Here is a 14,247-nt window from a genome sequence, read left to right as displayed (position 1 = left end):
ATTGGTAAGCAGGCCAGACTTGTCTTGGGCAGTTGAGACTCTTACAGTCTGGATAACTCTAAACATTTGAACATTAATATTAGTATGCATTTTGAGAGCAACTGAGCTGTCATTAGCTTTGCTTAAACACATACGATCAAACATTTAAGACTATCAAAAGCCAAACAGATTCCAAAATAATTTTCAGTTGCCAGCTACATCAAGTTAATCTCGAAGGACTATTATGTAACAACTAAGTCTAAGTTACCCATATTCACTATGGCTACCACCAAAGTCTTCATTTATAACTACAATATAAACTATGAGCAGACAATCATTGCAAGCAGCAATACAGTGATTGCATTAGGCTGTGGAAGATTGATAAAGAAATGCATTGGAAGGTAAATAGTACGTAGAACATAGAAAATAAAATACTTCAGTAATTTTGATGTAAACAAGTTATCTTGTTTCCTGTCCCAAATCATATAAAAATTAAAAATAAAACAAGAAAATTTCAACTTACTTGTCGTTTTGAATGAGGAATATTTTCTTTTTCCTCTTCTAAGCAATTGAGAATGTTATTAGTAATGTTATTAGATGCAGCAGCATTACCAGAAACCCTGTTTGATGCAATATTAACAGAACCTCTGCTTGATCCAGCAATGTTGCCAGAGCTTATGTTAGAGTCAGCAGTATTGTCTAGTCCATTAATAGAGCCATTGATATCAGCAGAAACACAACTAGATCCAGTGATATTACTCGGCCCAGTGTTGCTAGTTCCGGCAGTATTGCTAGAAAAATTGCTGGGTCCAGTAATATTACCAAGTCCACTACTGCTAGCTCCAGTAATATTTGGACCATGGCTTAGGCTACTAACATTAGCTGAATCATTGTTAGATCTAGCAACAATTTCTTCTAGATTCTGAGATATTGCTAGATGAGCACCACCTGAAAAAAAAAAAAACATTGACAGGTAATATCACTAATAACTGATACATCAACATAAAGCCTCAGGTGCTTTAAAGCAAAGCAAGAAGGCTGACATCCTGCACATGCACACATAAAATTTATGCTATCATATAAAAATAGATTTTAAAATTATGATGATGTTCATTGTCATTGTTATCATTATAAACTTTTGCATTTTACTTGTTTTATTCATTGAACTGTATACCTGGTGGTGTATCACCTTGACCTCAGTACTTACAAATTGACCTCAGAACTTACTATTCTAAGTCTGGTATTTATTTTACTTACTAAGTTACAGGGTCACAAACAAACCAATATTGGGAGTGGAGGACAAGCATAGACACAAAACATGCCTGTGTGCATGCGTGTGCATGCACACACACATACACAATGGGCTTCCAGACAGTTTCTGTTTACCAAATTCATTTACAAGGCATTAGTTGACCTGGAGGTAGATTAAAAGACACTTGCCCAAACAAGCCTGAAACCACATGGTTGCAAAGTGAGCTTCTTAACCACACAGAATAAAATGATAGAAGACAATTATTACTATTATTTAGGTCCATTGTTCTCAAGAGTACATATCACTGAATAAACAATTTCTGGTACTGAACTAAGTGGAATAGATTCAATATGTACAAGAGACTTCAAGGAAAGTAAAGTTACACTAAATCAGTGATGTCCTGTATTCTACAAAGTCATTAATAGGATATAGAACATTGCTTTTGTAACTTTTCATGTTTATGTAATGATTAAAGGGACAATACACTGATAAAATTTTTCATCTTTCACCAGTGTGAATCTTTAAAGAAGGATTTTTCTTACAACACAAAGTAAAAATGATGACATGCCCAACATTAGGAGGATTTTAGCCTAGCACTGCAACTTAAAAAATCCTCATTACTTACATAGTACTCCATCTATTTACACATTAGTTAATAGAGCTATTGGTAGTTAAATTTCAATAGCTTAATGCAGAGCAAGTAAACTCACTAACCAAAATAAAAATATATGAAAAAGAAAGAGAGATTTAAATGACAGAGAATCAACTTACTTGATAAATCTGCATCAACTTCAGCAGAACTGTCAGCAACACCATCAGTACTAATTGAGTTAAGATGATGTTGCCGCCTAAAATTATCAATTATACAAGACTGGGCAGCCTCAACTCTTTGAAAAACACCAATATCCCTTTCCAAGACAACACTTGGTGATACGGAGTTGGTACCATCCACAGTTGATGATAACTGTCCACTGCTAACAGCAGAAACTGCTACACCCAAGACCTCACGTGTTGTAGTACTAATACCATTGCTACTAGATATGGTAGAATGGAGACCATTAGCATCATTTGTCTCTTCAATACCATTGTCAGTGTTGAATGCCACACCAGAACCAACTGAAAACAAAGAAATAAAAAAAAAAGAACAATACAATCAAACTATTCAAGATAACATGAATACAAAAGAAAAAAAATAAAGATTCAAATTATGAAAATTAGTAGAACATCTTAAGACACTTCATTTTGAACAGATCTTCAAATTTCAATATTTGTTAATGTTATTATTATAGACTTCAGTGAAACAGTAAATCTCCAGTAAAGAATCAGTTGATTGTAAAGTTGGAACCAACAAATAGCAAACATCTTACATTTCAGATTCATCAAGGACTATACTGTGTATGCAATTATACACTTCTATTTAGATGCATGTAGTACGAGAGTAAGAAATATTGTGAGGACTCCAAGGTGGTAGTTTGGATATTTTTATTCAGTGTGTGGTGTCCAACATATATTTCCTGTTCTATAGTTCAAAATACTGGCGTTTACCAATATAATATATAAAAGAAAAAATAATGAACATTAGCAACTATATGTATGATAAAGGATTTTTTCAAAAGGTAGTTCACCTTGGGCAGAGCTAAAGTCTTGGCTGTCTTCTTGGGTTGTATCTGGTTCTCCACTCAGAGTTTCCATAGGTTGGTGCTGACTCTGTAACAAATGGGTTTATTCATATGTAATTCAATGACACTAACAGATATATTAAAAAACAAGATGAGGTGGACATATACAAGCAGCAGTGATGATAATTAGTTACCATGCAGCCAACCAGGAACAAAGAAATTTGTGATAGTCATGCTTTTCTCGATGCCATTAATAACACATTAAGTTAAATAGCTTCAATTGTGAATTGAATATATATATTTATTAATAAATTTTAGCCCTACTATGATGCTTACCATTGAAGGAAATCATCTAATCTGGTTTACAACTAAACAGTCCAGATTTGTGACATTGATGTCTTTCTACTGTAGTAGCATTAAATAAAGTGATGTTGTTTCAACTTGGAATCAAAATAAGATCATAAACTGCTCTATAGCACTAGTGAGAGAAGCAGAGGAAAATAAGAAAATGAAACTCAGTAGAGAGATTGTAAAAAGAAAGCCAAATTGCAATACATTTGCAATGTTAGTAATATTACTATGTTATGAAAAGAATCTACAAACCACAGAACCAATAGTGGAAGCCTGGTGAGTACTGTCGTGATCCCTTTGGAGACTCAATGTAGACTGGCTCACAGTACAATCAACTGGAGAAACAACACGCTGCACTGCCATCAAGTTGTCATTCATAACATGATGTCCATGAAAAGTCTGCAATGGAAACATAAAGAAAGCAATAAATAAAGTGTATAACAAATATGAAGTTCTTCAAAGAGTTTTTTTTCTATAATTATCGGACTTCTTTCCAAAGGTAGAGTATAATCAAGAATTCTCTAGAATGCTATAGATTAATTTTATAAGAATCTTCTGAAAAGTGTTGGACAAATAATAAAAACAGACTTACGGCATGCTGCAGTGTGGTACTGTCAACAGTTGGAGCAGCAATGAGCTGTGTGCCATTAGCAGTTTGTAAGGTTGAGTATGTAGCAATACCATCACTTCCAGAAACCACTTCCCCACTTTGGAATTCATCCACAGGTGAAATCCTTTCAAATGAAGATTGTGCTGGCTGATAGAGATTGGCTCCATGAGGAATGTTGATTTGGTACGTAGCAAATTGAGGTGACTGAAAATCAACATACTGTGCTGTAAATGTACTTGAAGCTGCAGCAGCTGCTACTGCTGGTGTTGCAGCTAAAATTGGGAGACCCTGATGAGCAGTGGTTACAGTAAATGTTCCACTATTTGAAGGAGGGGCAGCAACAAATTGGGCGGACTGCAAAACAGCTTGTTGTGTCTGCACTTGTTGATGCAACTGTGCTTGAGACGGCTGTGGGTGCTGTGGTGGCTGTTGTTGGTGTTGCACCTGTTGTCCCACTGCTGCCCACACTGTGGTTTGATTAGAACTGCTATCACTCTCCATTGCAAATAGTTTTCAGTCTTCCTGCCAAGATAAAGAGGTATCATGTCATCTTTATACCTAAAATATAAAAGAAATAACATTTTAATAAGGTTGAGTATGCAACAGACTAATTAAACTTAGATAAATTATATGCAATAATACCACAGCAACAATGATGATCACGCACCCAGGATTGTTTGTGAGCTAAATGACTGTTTCTATGAAATTCTCTTGCGATGCACCTTAGTAACAGATGACAGAAAGCTTGTTATAAAGGCTAGTGACTTTAATAGAAATAACTAGTCAGCAAATGATGGTTATTCCTATGTAGATGTTTATGCTATACAGAATGAATTTTTGTGATGCAAATGATGCAATAGATAGCCTCTTATATGAATATATCCCCACCCATTTCCCCTATTTTATTAAATACACCTGAGAGCACAATAGGTCACTGAGAGGTACTTGCCTGGCCTTATCAATTTCAGTCTCTAAACAGCTCTCCATAAACTAGAAACCAAATGAGTTGATTCTGATATATAACTATATTCATATCAGCACATGTAACTAACTGTTATAAGCATAGAAAGTATCCTTTAGCCTTAATCAGTTACTAACCCTCAACAAAACTCAAGTAAGAGTCACATTAGTGCACAGCTCACTTATATGAGAGTATGCTGCTGCTACATATGACATCCTAAACCATATCCAAAATGCCATTTAACTGATTAGTAAAGATTCAATTACTAGCTTATAGACATGCTGTGTCTTCTCTCTGCCTCTTCTATTTCTATAACAATAGCTTCTGTTCTTTTATGATAGGTAGCTGCATACTCTCTGAATACAGGCCTATTTGTCTCTTCTCCCATCCTGTACCCTTACAGTGTCTCATCTCCCAGATTTCATATTCTGCCAATCCTTCCTATCCAGGCCTGTAACTTCTTGGAATCCCTTCTCCACCCACATTATTCTTACAGCCATCAACTCATAAATGTTTGAGCTTAATATCAACTGCACCAATCACATGAGCCCCAAAGAACTATAAAAGCCAAAAGCACTGTCCCTTTTCCTGACTATTTTATAAAAAAAGATAAGATTTAACTATTTAGAAAATTTCTGAGTGTACTCAATGGTCAATTAGCAAGAAATGAAACAAACTGATTCAAGGTAGGCCTGCTCAATAAAGTCTGAACTGGGGAACTAAATAACAAGTTGGCTCAAATCAATAGTCTTCTAAGCACTGTTTATATCATTATAGCCAAATGAAGCATTATGTACCTTCAAAAGGATCCTCACATTACTGTTTTGTAAATGATATAAATACAATATGAGAACAATGTAGAACCAACCAACATATACAGGCATAGGAAATCAGATTTGAAATTAGCATTATGAATGCATTTTAATTTTTGCTTCTGCAATACATCATTCATATATTTGTTCATTCCATATCAATTTTTCCTTACTAGCATAGGTTGGATGAATACAGAGGTATTGTTTTACGGCTGAATACCTTGAATATCCTTTTTGTCATTAATCCTTACCTGTTTTTCAAACAATGGATATACGATGATATATGAGCAGAGAATGTCAATGAATATCATTGCTTTTTTGCTCAACAAACTTTTATGTGAGGGCAGAGACATACACATGCAGGCAAATGCACATCATTATCATCATTTAATGTCTATGTTCAATGCTGGCATGGGTTGGACAGTTTGAGAGGATCTGATGGCTTGAAGATTGCATCATGTTCTAATGTTTGCTTTGGAATGGTTTCTATGGCTAAATGCTCTTCCTAATAGTGTCCATTTTACATCCATTTTACAGTGTGCAGTGGGAGCTTTTTTCATGGTATCATTAATAGCAAGGTCATCCATGCAGCTTGCAAGACTAAGATCAACTATGAGTGGAGCTACAGTAAAAAGGGAGGCAGCTTTATGCTAGGAGATGAAGGGCTTAAGTATGAAGAAGGAGCCAGAACAGAACAAGTTTCCTGCTGTAGAGGAGCTACATGAATACTCATGTTTTGGAAGTGAGGGTTTGGAACTGGTAAGAAATAAAATCTATTGATTTTAAGGGAAAGAGAAACATTTTGTAACAGCCATGTACTTTCCAAGAGAGCTACTAATTTATTCTAATGGCTTTATGCAGAGGCACAATCACGACTGGGTGGTAAGTTTTCTTCACAATCAGATGGTTCCAGATTTAGTTCCACTGGGTGGTACCTTGGGTAAGTGTCTTCTTTAACTGAAAGAAAACCATTGTGTGTGTGTGTGTGTGTGTGTGTGTGTGTGTGTACATATACATACATACATATATATATCATCATCATCATCATTTAGCATCTGTCGTCCATTGGTTTAACCAGGGCTGGCAAGTTGAGAGGCTGCATCAGACTCCAATCTAATTTGGCATAGCTTCTATGGTGGGATGCCCTTCCTAATGCCAACCACTCTGAGAATGTAATGGGTGCCACAACTACAATTTCACTTGGTTTGATGAGTCTTCTTCTCAAGCACAGCACATTGTTAAAAGTCTTGGTCATTTGTCATTGCTTCCATGAGGCCCAGTGCTTGAAAGGTGCTTTTCATTTTCAATGCTATTGGCATGGGCACTACTTATGTGACACTAGCATTGGTTACATTGCCTCTGTGAGATCCAACATTCGAAAGGTGCTTTTTACATGCCACCAGCATGGATCCCAGTTACGTGACAGTGACAAGAGCCACTACTGTGATTTCACTTGGCTTGACAGGTCTTCTCAAGTACAGCATATCACCAAAGGTCTTAGTCACTAGCCACTGCCTCTGTGAGGCCCAACATTTGAAGATCATGCTTTACCACCTCATCTTGTGTCTTCTTGGGTCTCCCTCTTCCATAGTTTCCTTCCACTGGTAGAGATCAGCACTTCTTCACACAGCTGTCCACATTCATATGTATCACATGACCATACCAATGCAGTCGTCTCTCTTACACACCACATCTAATGCCTCATGCCAGACTTTTCTCTCAAGATGTTTACACTCTGTGGTACATGCACACTGATATTGCACATCTAGCAAAGCATACTAGCTTCATTTCTTTCAAGCCTACACATGTCCTTGGCAGTCACAGCCCATGTTTTACTGCTGTGTAGCATAGCTGTTCACACAGACATCATACAATCTGCCTTTCTCTCACCCAACCTATTCTTATTCTAGCAGCTATGCTCTCAGGGTATCCACCCCAGCTACTGACTTGGTCACAAGGTAATGGAAGCTATCAACTACTTCTAGTTTTCCCCCTGTAGCATTTGATGGAGTCTATTTTCTGTACATTTTTAATGTTAATTGTATCTGTGCACCTTCCACACACAACAGCTAATTTCCCTGTTAACCTTCCTCTGATATTGCTCCACCACTTATGTGATCATAACTTACATATACACACATATATGTGTATACATATGTATACATACATATGTGTGTGTTACTGTCTCCTTCTCTTGACATCATGTGATAGCTGTAAACAAATATCAGTGTCATGCAAGCAGTGTTCTTCATTCCTAATCTTCCATAAGAACATGTCTGGTTATGGGGAAATATTGCCTTGCTTGGAAACAGGTAAGGGTGGTGACAGGAAGGGCATCTGGCCATTGGAAATTTACCTCAACAAGTTTAGCCTGATCCATGCACACATGGAAAAGCAGATGTTAAAATGATGATGATGATGATGATGCAGCAAATGAAAGAGAGTTACATACTCAATTTGCTGCTCCAATAAGCACTTACCACATTACTAGTATCTATTTTACCAAAATTCTGCATTCTGAAATACTACATCCTGCAATAATTACTCATTTTTTATAAAGCTCATAGCTGAACACTGCTCCCACTCTTGGGACAGAGCTGTTGTTATACACAGACATCCAGCATGTAAGAAAAAAGGCCACCTAACTGACTGACACGAAGCCATTCACCAACACCTTCTAACTTCTAACCTACAGATGTCTCCTCACCCTGCCTTCCTTACTGCTACCTACTACAGTGGCCTCTGCTAATCAGACATGGCTGACATATTCCATGATTACTGAGACTCTCCCTGCTTTCTCCTTCTTTCATCATTTATATCGTGTTGTCATTTCCAGATCTCACACTAATCACTTCATCCAGTCCTTCCTCCTTAGAATGTCAACTTTTGGAAATTTCCTTTCTACCTAGGGGTTTATCTGCAGCCATCAACTTGTAACTGTTTAAGAGCAACATTTAACATCATTGATCTTACAACTCTTATAGGGTCTTCAAATTGCTACAGACACTGCCCCTTCATCCAAACAAAACCAAAAAAAGAATCTTAGCTGATGTAAATATCAACCACAATAAATAACAAAGGACCATCAAAGTGTTTCATCAAGCAGGTGGAAATAGCAGCCAAATCTTCCTCAAATCGCATCCTACCATTTTAGATGAGGAAAAGACACATTAGATAATGTAGCCCTTTATAGCCTTAAAAAGGTGGGGATGGTCACTGCTGGAAAGCCTTTGGTCAGAGGTCTACCCTTCTGCAAGATGCTCGTAAGGGCCATTGTTAATGTTGGTTAACTTGTGATCTCCTGAGTTAAATCAACAACAATTGCAGTCAAGTCTTCGGTGTTACAAAAGGAAAAGACACATTGGATAATCTAGTTTCTAATAAGATGCGATGGCTTCGGTAGGAAAGCATTTTGTTATGGATTTGCTCAATCACAGCTGACCTTTGACGAAACAACGGGACTCTATGCGGTCGTTCGACCTAATAGAAATAGCAGTTAAATCTTCTTTACATCACTATCATGTTGAAAACAAAAATGACACAAGCAATATATAAAGTCATGAATATTGAAAGGGACGGCGACATAGTTATAGGTAGAACAGCATTAATCATAGATGTGCTAACTCAGGTCAGGCGTAGGGCTAAATAACACATTTCGGTAAATTTTCCACAATCCTATATCGACATAGGCGCTCGGGATAGAATTTGTACATCATTATTAGTACGCCTAATTACATTGAAATCATATAGTGTCAGTGTAGAAATACCGAGTTACAACTAATATGTAACTCTATCGTAGTATGTAGTAATCAGATACAAGCACCGTAAGCTTCTGACCAATCTTTGCAAATCGGTTTCGATTCCGAATTGAAGCCATATATGTCACTAATGTCACTGAGAAAGCCATGAACGTCACAAAGCTCGATTCTCCACCTCCTTAAACCCGAGGACTTGAACCAAAATAAAAAATGTGTATTAAAATATATATTTATCTAACAGCCATGATATGTAAAAGTCATTACACTGCCATGTAACCACATTTGCTACACGGAACTATGCCGAAGTACTATATTTATTAACATGTTTGTTATCTCTCTAATTACAAAATGTATTAAATTCTAATTTAGACACAAAGTCTTGAATGTATAACCGAAGAGAACAGCTGAGTTTGTGACATTCATGCCGTTCTCAAAGACATTGCAGACACTGGCGTAATGAAATGACAACACAGAGGAATAAGAACAAGATCGCAATCTCGTTTCACCGGGGGTTTTCCACTAATGTGCACTCATTATAACAACATAAAAGCCGAAATAAATAAAATTATCAGGAAAGCAGCTTAAAATTTGTTACGTCATTATATTGTTAAGAACTGAAGAGATTCTTTCAAATACTCTTTTTCTGCGTTTGCAACTAAACAATTAACAACAAGTAGCATGTTTATTACGTACAAAAACGGTCCAGTCTAAGTCTTATTTCGATGATAGGTAGGATCGATCCAAGTTTCTTCGCTAATTTTTCATCTAGCGCCCCTCTTCCCCCTTATAACATAGCGGCCGTTTCCATGTCAGCAGGGAGAAAGGGGGAGTAGGAGCAATCTACTTCGACAGGAAGGTTCCAAAGTGGACGCCATTGCCAGGGGTGGGGGACACAACAAAGACCTGCGCTCATCTCGCTTACCTTGTTTCCATAGACTGGGCGTCATGCAACCGCCCTAGGATGTTTAGTAATTGCACTGAGAGCAAGTTCGTCGCAGACGTATAGATCTGTTGAATGCAAACACAAGTAACGTCCAACGATGTCTTCTTTGGACAGCTCATATACAGCTTGACCTACCTCCTCTGCCTAATGGCCAAATCACGCAGTTTCTCGCATTAACTAGCGCATAATCTCGTAAGCCTTACATTTGCAGACACTCTCGTTCAAAGGATCGTTCTCTCTTGATATGATTTTTTAATTGTATTTACGCTTATTTTTTGTTACATTCCATATATAGTCCCTGGTTAACATGTGATGAAAATTATTTAAAAATACTGTTTAAGTATTACTTACAAAATTATTTTATATGCAAAAAGAACAAAAACAATTATGTTTGCTACAGGGAATGGAAATGTTTTCATGACGTTTCAGAAATACTACATGTAAGAGATTAAATTGGCATATCTAGCTATAATAAGTTAAGGTTTATTGAGTTATTGTATTTTTCTTTTATTATTATTGCAGTAGACATAATAGAGCTTCAGAGTATATTTACGTTTTCAAAGTTCAAATTTCACCAGGGGCTGATAATTTTTTTTTTAACCCCAAAACCACAGTACCACTGATATACTACTTCGAATCAATCGAATATAACCATTGTGAAGTGTTGTAGAGCAGGAGCCGAAATCACTTCGTTTATTTTAATTCTTCGTTATTTTTCAATCTGTAGTAATTCTGGCAAAATTTAATTAGCACATCGCTTTTCTGAGTTTAAACTGTTCCACCTAAGTTTCCTTTCGTCTCCCTGATTGATGTAATTAATTAATGTTACAGTGTTACTATAGAAATATATTTCGCTAAAAGTACGTGATCAACATAAATCATTTTCTGAAAAAAGCGAGTCAAATGGGTCTCTGGATTATTGGTTCTTAGCCAAATGTTCACTTCTCATTAGACTTTTGCAGTTTTCTAACGTAACGTTTGAGAATTATAGGTGACTGTGTCGCTAGAAAGTTTATTATCATCATGATTTGTCTTCAATGAAGATTCAGGAAAGGGGCTGTCCACATCGACTGCAAGCTTGTGGTGGTTGACTAGGCCAATACGGAAAAAGTAGACCCAGCTATTAGAAAATTTCCATTTTGGATTCAAAGCTGCTGTGTCATGGTTTTTAATCTCTTTTTGCCATCAAAAACAGTCCTACGTGCATTCTTGAAGGAGGAGATAGACTGGTGAATGGTGCGTTACCAAACCTTATGACATACCATCCTTCAGATCACTGACAATAGTCAACGTGATGGATTTCTTTAGAGACTCTTCGTACAACCCTATCATTGATAGCAAGTGGAGAGTTTACCATACAACACAATCTTGAGTAGGCAATGATCTTCTTTTCGAGAAATGTACTCTGCCCAACGCAGCTGTAAATTTAACAGCATTGCCTCAATGCGGGTGATTTCGAGGACCTCAGGATAGTACCAAGTTAGCACTAGCGGAAGCGCTCATGGAATGTTATGTGGTAATAGTAGGTAACTCATGATTTGGAGCCAAAGAGAAAGATGGTCAGTTTGTTATTCCAGACTCTTTTATACAGTCTGTTGAATGCAGTGCTTGCTTTTGTCATTCTCTTGTCAAACCCTTTATCATCATACAAGATTATGCAATTCAAGTAGCCGACCTGTTGGACTGTCTTCAGCAATGTCTTGCCAACATTGAAGATAGTAATCTTTGTGAAGCGCGTAGCTCCTGAATATGTTGTTCCAGTGTCTTGGTATATAGTCACTTAAAGTTAAACAGGCTGCCATTAGTAGAGCAGTGGATGTAGTGATCAGTCTCCTTGTCATCAAATTCTTTAGTGGCCCTTATGAGCTGAAGGAGATGTTGAAAGTAGACACAAGAATGCAACCATGCTTTAAATTGTTTTCTATTGGGAAGGGCTTTGAGAGTTCGTTGCTGAGTCTCATTTAGCCACACCAGTCTTCAGTGTACCTGTATGACTATGATGTGGAGTTTGGTGGGGACAACCCACTCATTCTATGATTTTCCACATGCCCTTCACGCCCAGTGTCGAACGCTCTGTTAAGGTCTACAAATGTCACATACAAACCCTTGTTGTATTCCCATTTCTGGAGCTGCCTGGGAACAATTCCATGTTGGCTCCTGTTAGCTCTGAATCCACATTAGCTCTCTGGGAGGTGTTCTACAAAGAGGAGTACCAGTTTGTTCAGAAGTATTCTTGAGAGGATTTTTTTTTTGCGATGGAACTGTAGTGACGTCATATTGGCGCCAAAAGGCAGGCGCCATTACTGAATCCTTAACCACGCATGCGTGGGTTTCAACATCGAAGCGTTCCCGCTATTATTCGGTCTCTTACCAAGGCAGACAGCGACCAAGCAAGCTCTCCCATTTGAGTGTGGTTGAATCAAGTTGTCTCTATAACGACACCAGCACGAAGAACCGTACATCTACATTTCAGGCTACTCTAAAACCGGACAATTAGATGCTGTTTACCTTTTCCACCGAACAATAAATATTTGTTGTTGTTGATCAGTTTGGAGTTTCTGCGTTCGGTTCTCTTCCAATTTAATGTAGGAGAGTTAGGTGTATATCTAAAGATATATAACCCACTCTCCTAAAGAGCGAAGAGTTATTCTCCAAAACAATAAAACGGAGATAACTCCAATAATATTAGTTAACGGAAATTTTAAGTGAAAGTGACAATCATGTTGCTTCTCAATGAAGCAAATTCCACTCAGTTTGCAAAACTTAAAAGCAATCACTATATATAGATCAACCCACTCCTATCTGAGATTTGGTTCCTTTTTCTAGCTGTTCAAGTGACCATGTAAAGATTCCTTTGTTGGTTCTCACCTATAAAAGAGCTGTTCTACACATTCATTCAGTCTGGTCAGAAGATGTCTGTTAAATGTATTCAAGAAACGCTAATTTTTGGCAACTTTATTAAAAAATAACAAAGTCAAAGGAAAACAAAAATATTATCTGCTTTTATGATTCAATATAGTTTCCTTTCTGTTGTGTTACTAATGTCAGTGCATTTGCCAGTTGTGAAGAAGTTCTCTAAAATGAGATGATCAGCTCTTGCTGGTACTATGAAAGTACTGTTACAAAGCCTTTTAGACAAAAAAATGTTCTGAGTGACATTTCAGTAAACACTAATCAGATTGCACGAGGTCGTCTGCATTATTGTAGGTTACTTTCAATAAATGAATTGATAGGAAACGGAAATAATAATGTTGTGAGACCATGTATAACAGTTTCAAATGTCAATTGCTTATGCTCAAAGGGTGACCGTTCTAGGCATTATTCCTGGCATTACCTCGAAAACCTATGGTCTTGAAATAGCTACTATACTCCCCAAACTCTAACTTTCTCTGTTTATATCCCATCTTTAACCCTCTGGTGGTGCAGTTCTGTTTTTTTCATGGTTAGTTTGATGAGGTATGGAGAACCCCACTCATAGTTTTAGCTATTTTTAGTACATTTTATTACTTTATATGTGGTCTTAAGTAATAATATTATCAAAAAACATATTCTGATATAATGTATTTATTTAACATGTAAACAAAATAAATGAGTATTCTTTGAAAATGAAGGTCAAAACAAAAGGAAGCTGTTTTTTGGTGGGGAGAGCGCTCCTTTCATATCTACTTGTTTATTCATTGTTTGCACTATCATCTTTATCTCTCTGAGCAATACAAGTGTGCATAGCATATTCCAAGCAGATGGGCTTATACCACTTCTGGCGGCAATTTCTTGTCTTACGATCTTTTGACCTGGAGCACAACGAGCATCTTTGTATGGAATCTCCATGATGTTTTGGAGGTAATTCCTTAGATGCTGAGAAATGTTGAATCTTCCTTTTTCAAGTCTTTCCTTAAATATGAGTTTGTTTTGCAATGAGGGATATGGTCCTCCACCAACTTTCGGTGCCTGATAGCTGTTTG

The 14,247-nt window shown here is 37.1% G+C and overlaps 1 protein-coding gene across 2 annotated transcripts in view; it reads right to left on the bottom strand.

Annotated features, from left to right (window-relative positions):
- The window catches only part of LOC106867872 (PR domain zinc finger protein 10), a 29,034-nt gene extending 18,589 nt beyond the window's left edge, over positions 1-10,445 (bottom strand). The window contains exons 1-6 of one of the 2 annotated variants that reach the window (XM_014912928.3): positions 10,265-10,445; positions 3,794-4,369; positions 3,454-3,600; positions 2,857-2,938; positions 2,003-2,347; positions 503-927 (exon numbers count right to left, since the gene is read on the bottom strand). In XM_014912928.3, coding sequence (XP_014768414.1) covers positions 503-927; positions 2,003-2,347; positions 2,857-2,938; positions 3,454-3,600; positions 3,794-4,312 — 1,518 coding nt within the window. In that variant the 5' untranslated portion in view covers positions 4,313-4,369; positions 10,265-10,445. Of the gene's footprint in view, positions 1-502; positions 928-2,002; positions 2,348-2,856; positions 2,939-3,453; positions 3,601-3,793; positions 4,370-10,035; positions 10,158-10,264 lie in introns of those variants that run through there. The other variant, XM_014912929.3, reaches the window with a different exon arrangement.
- Positions 10,446-14,247: the final 3,802 nt, after the last annotated feature.

This window comes from Octopus bimaculoides, chromosome 5, assembly GCF_046866305.1.
Source record: "Octopus bimaculoides isolate indiv1 chromosome 5, ASM4686630v1, whole genome shotgun sequence".
Classification (NCBI taxonomy): domain Eukaryota; kingdom Metazoa; phylum Mollusca; class Cephalopoda; order Octopoda; family Octopodidae; genus Octopus; species Octopus bimaculoides.
This window is presented reverse-complemented; position numbering and strand designations above follow the sequence as displayed.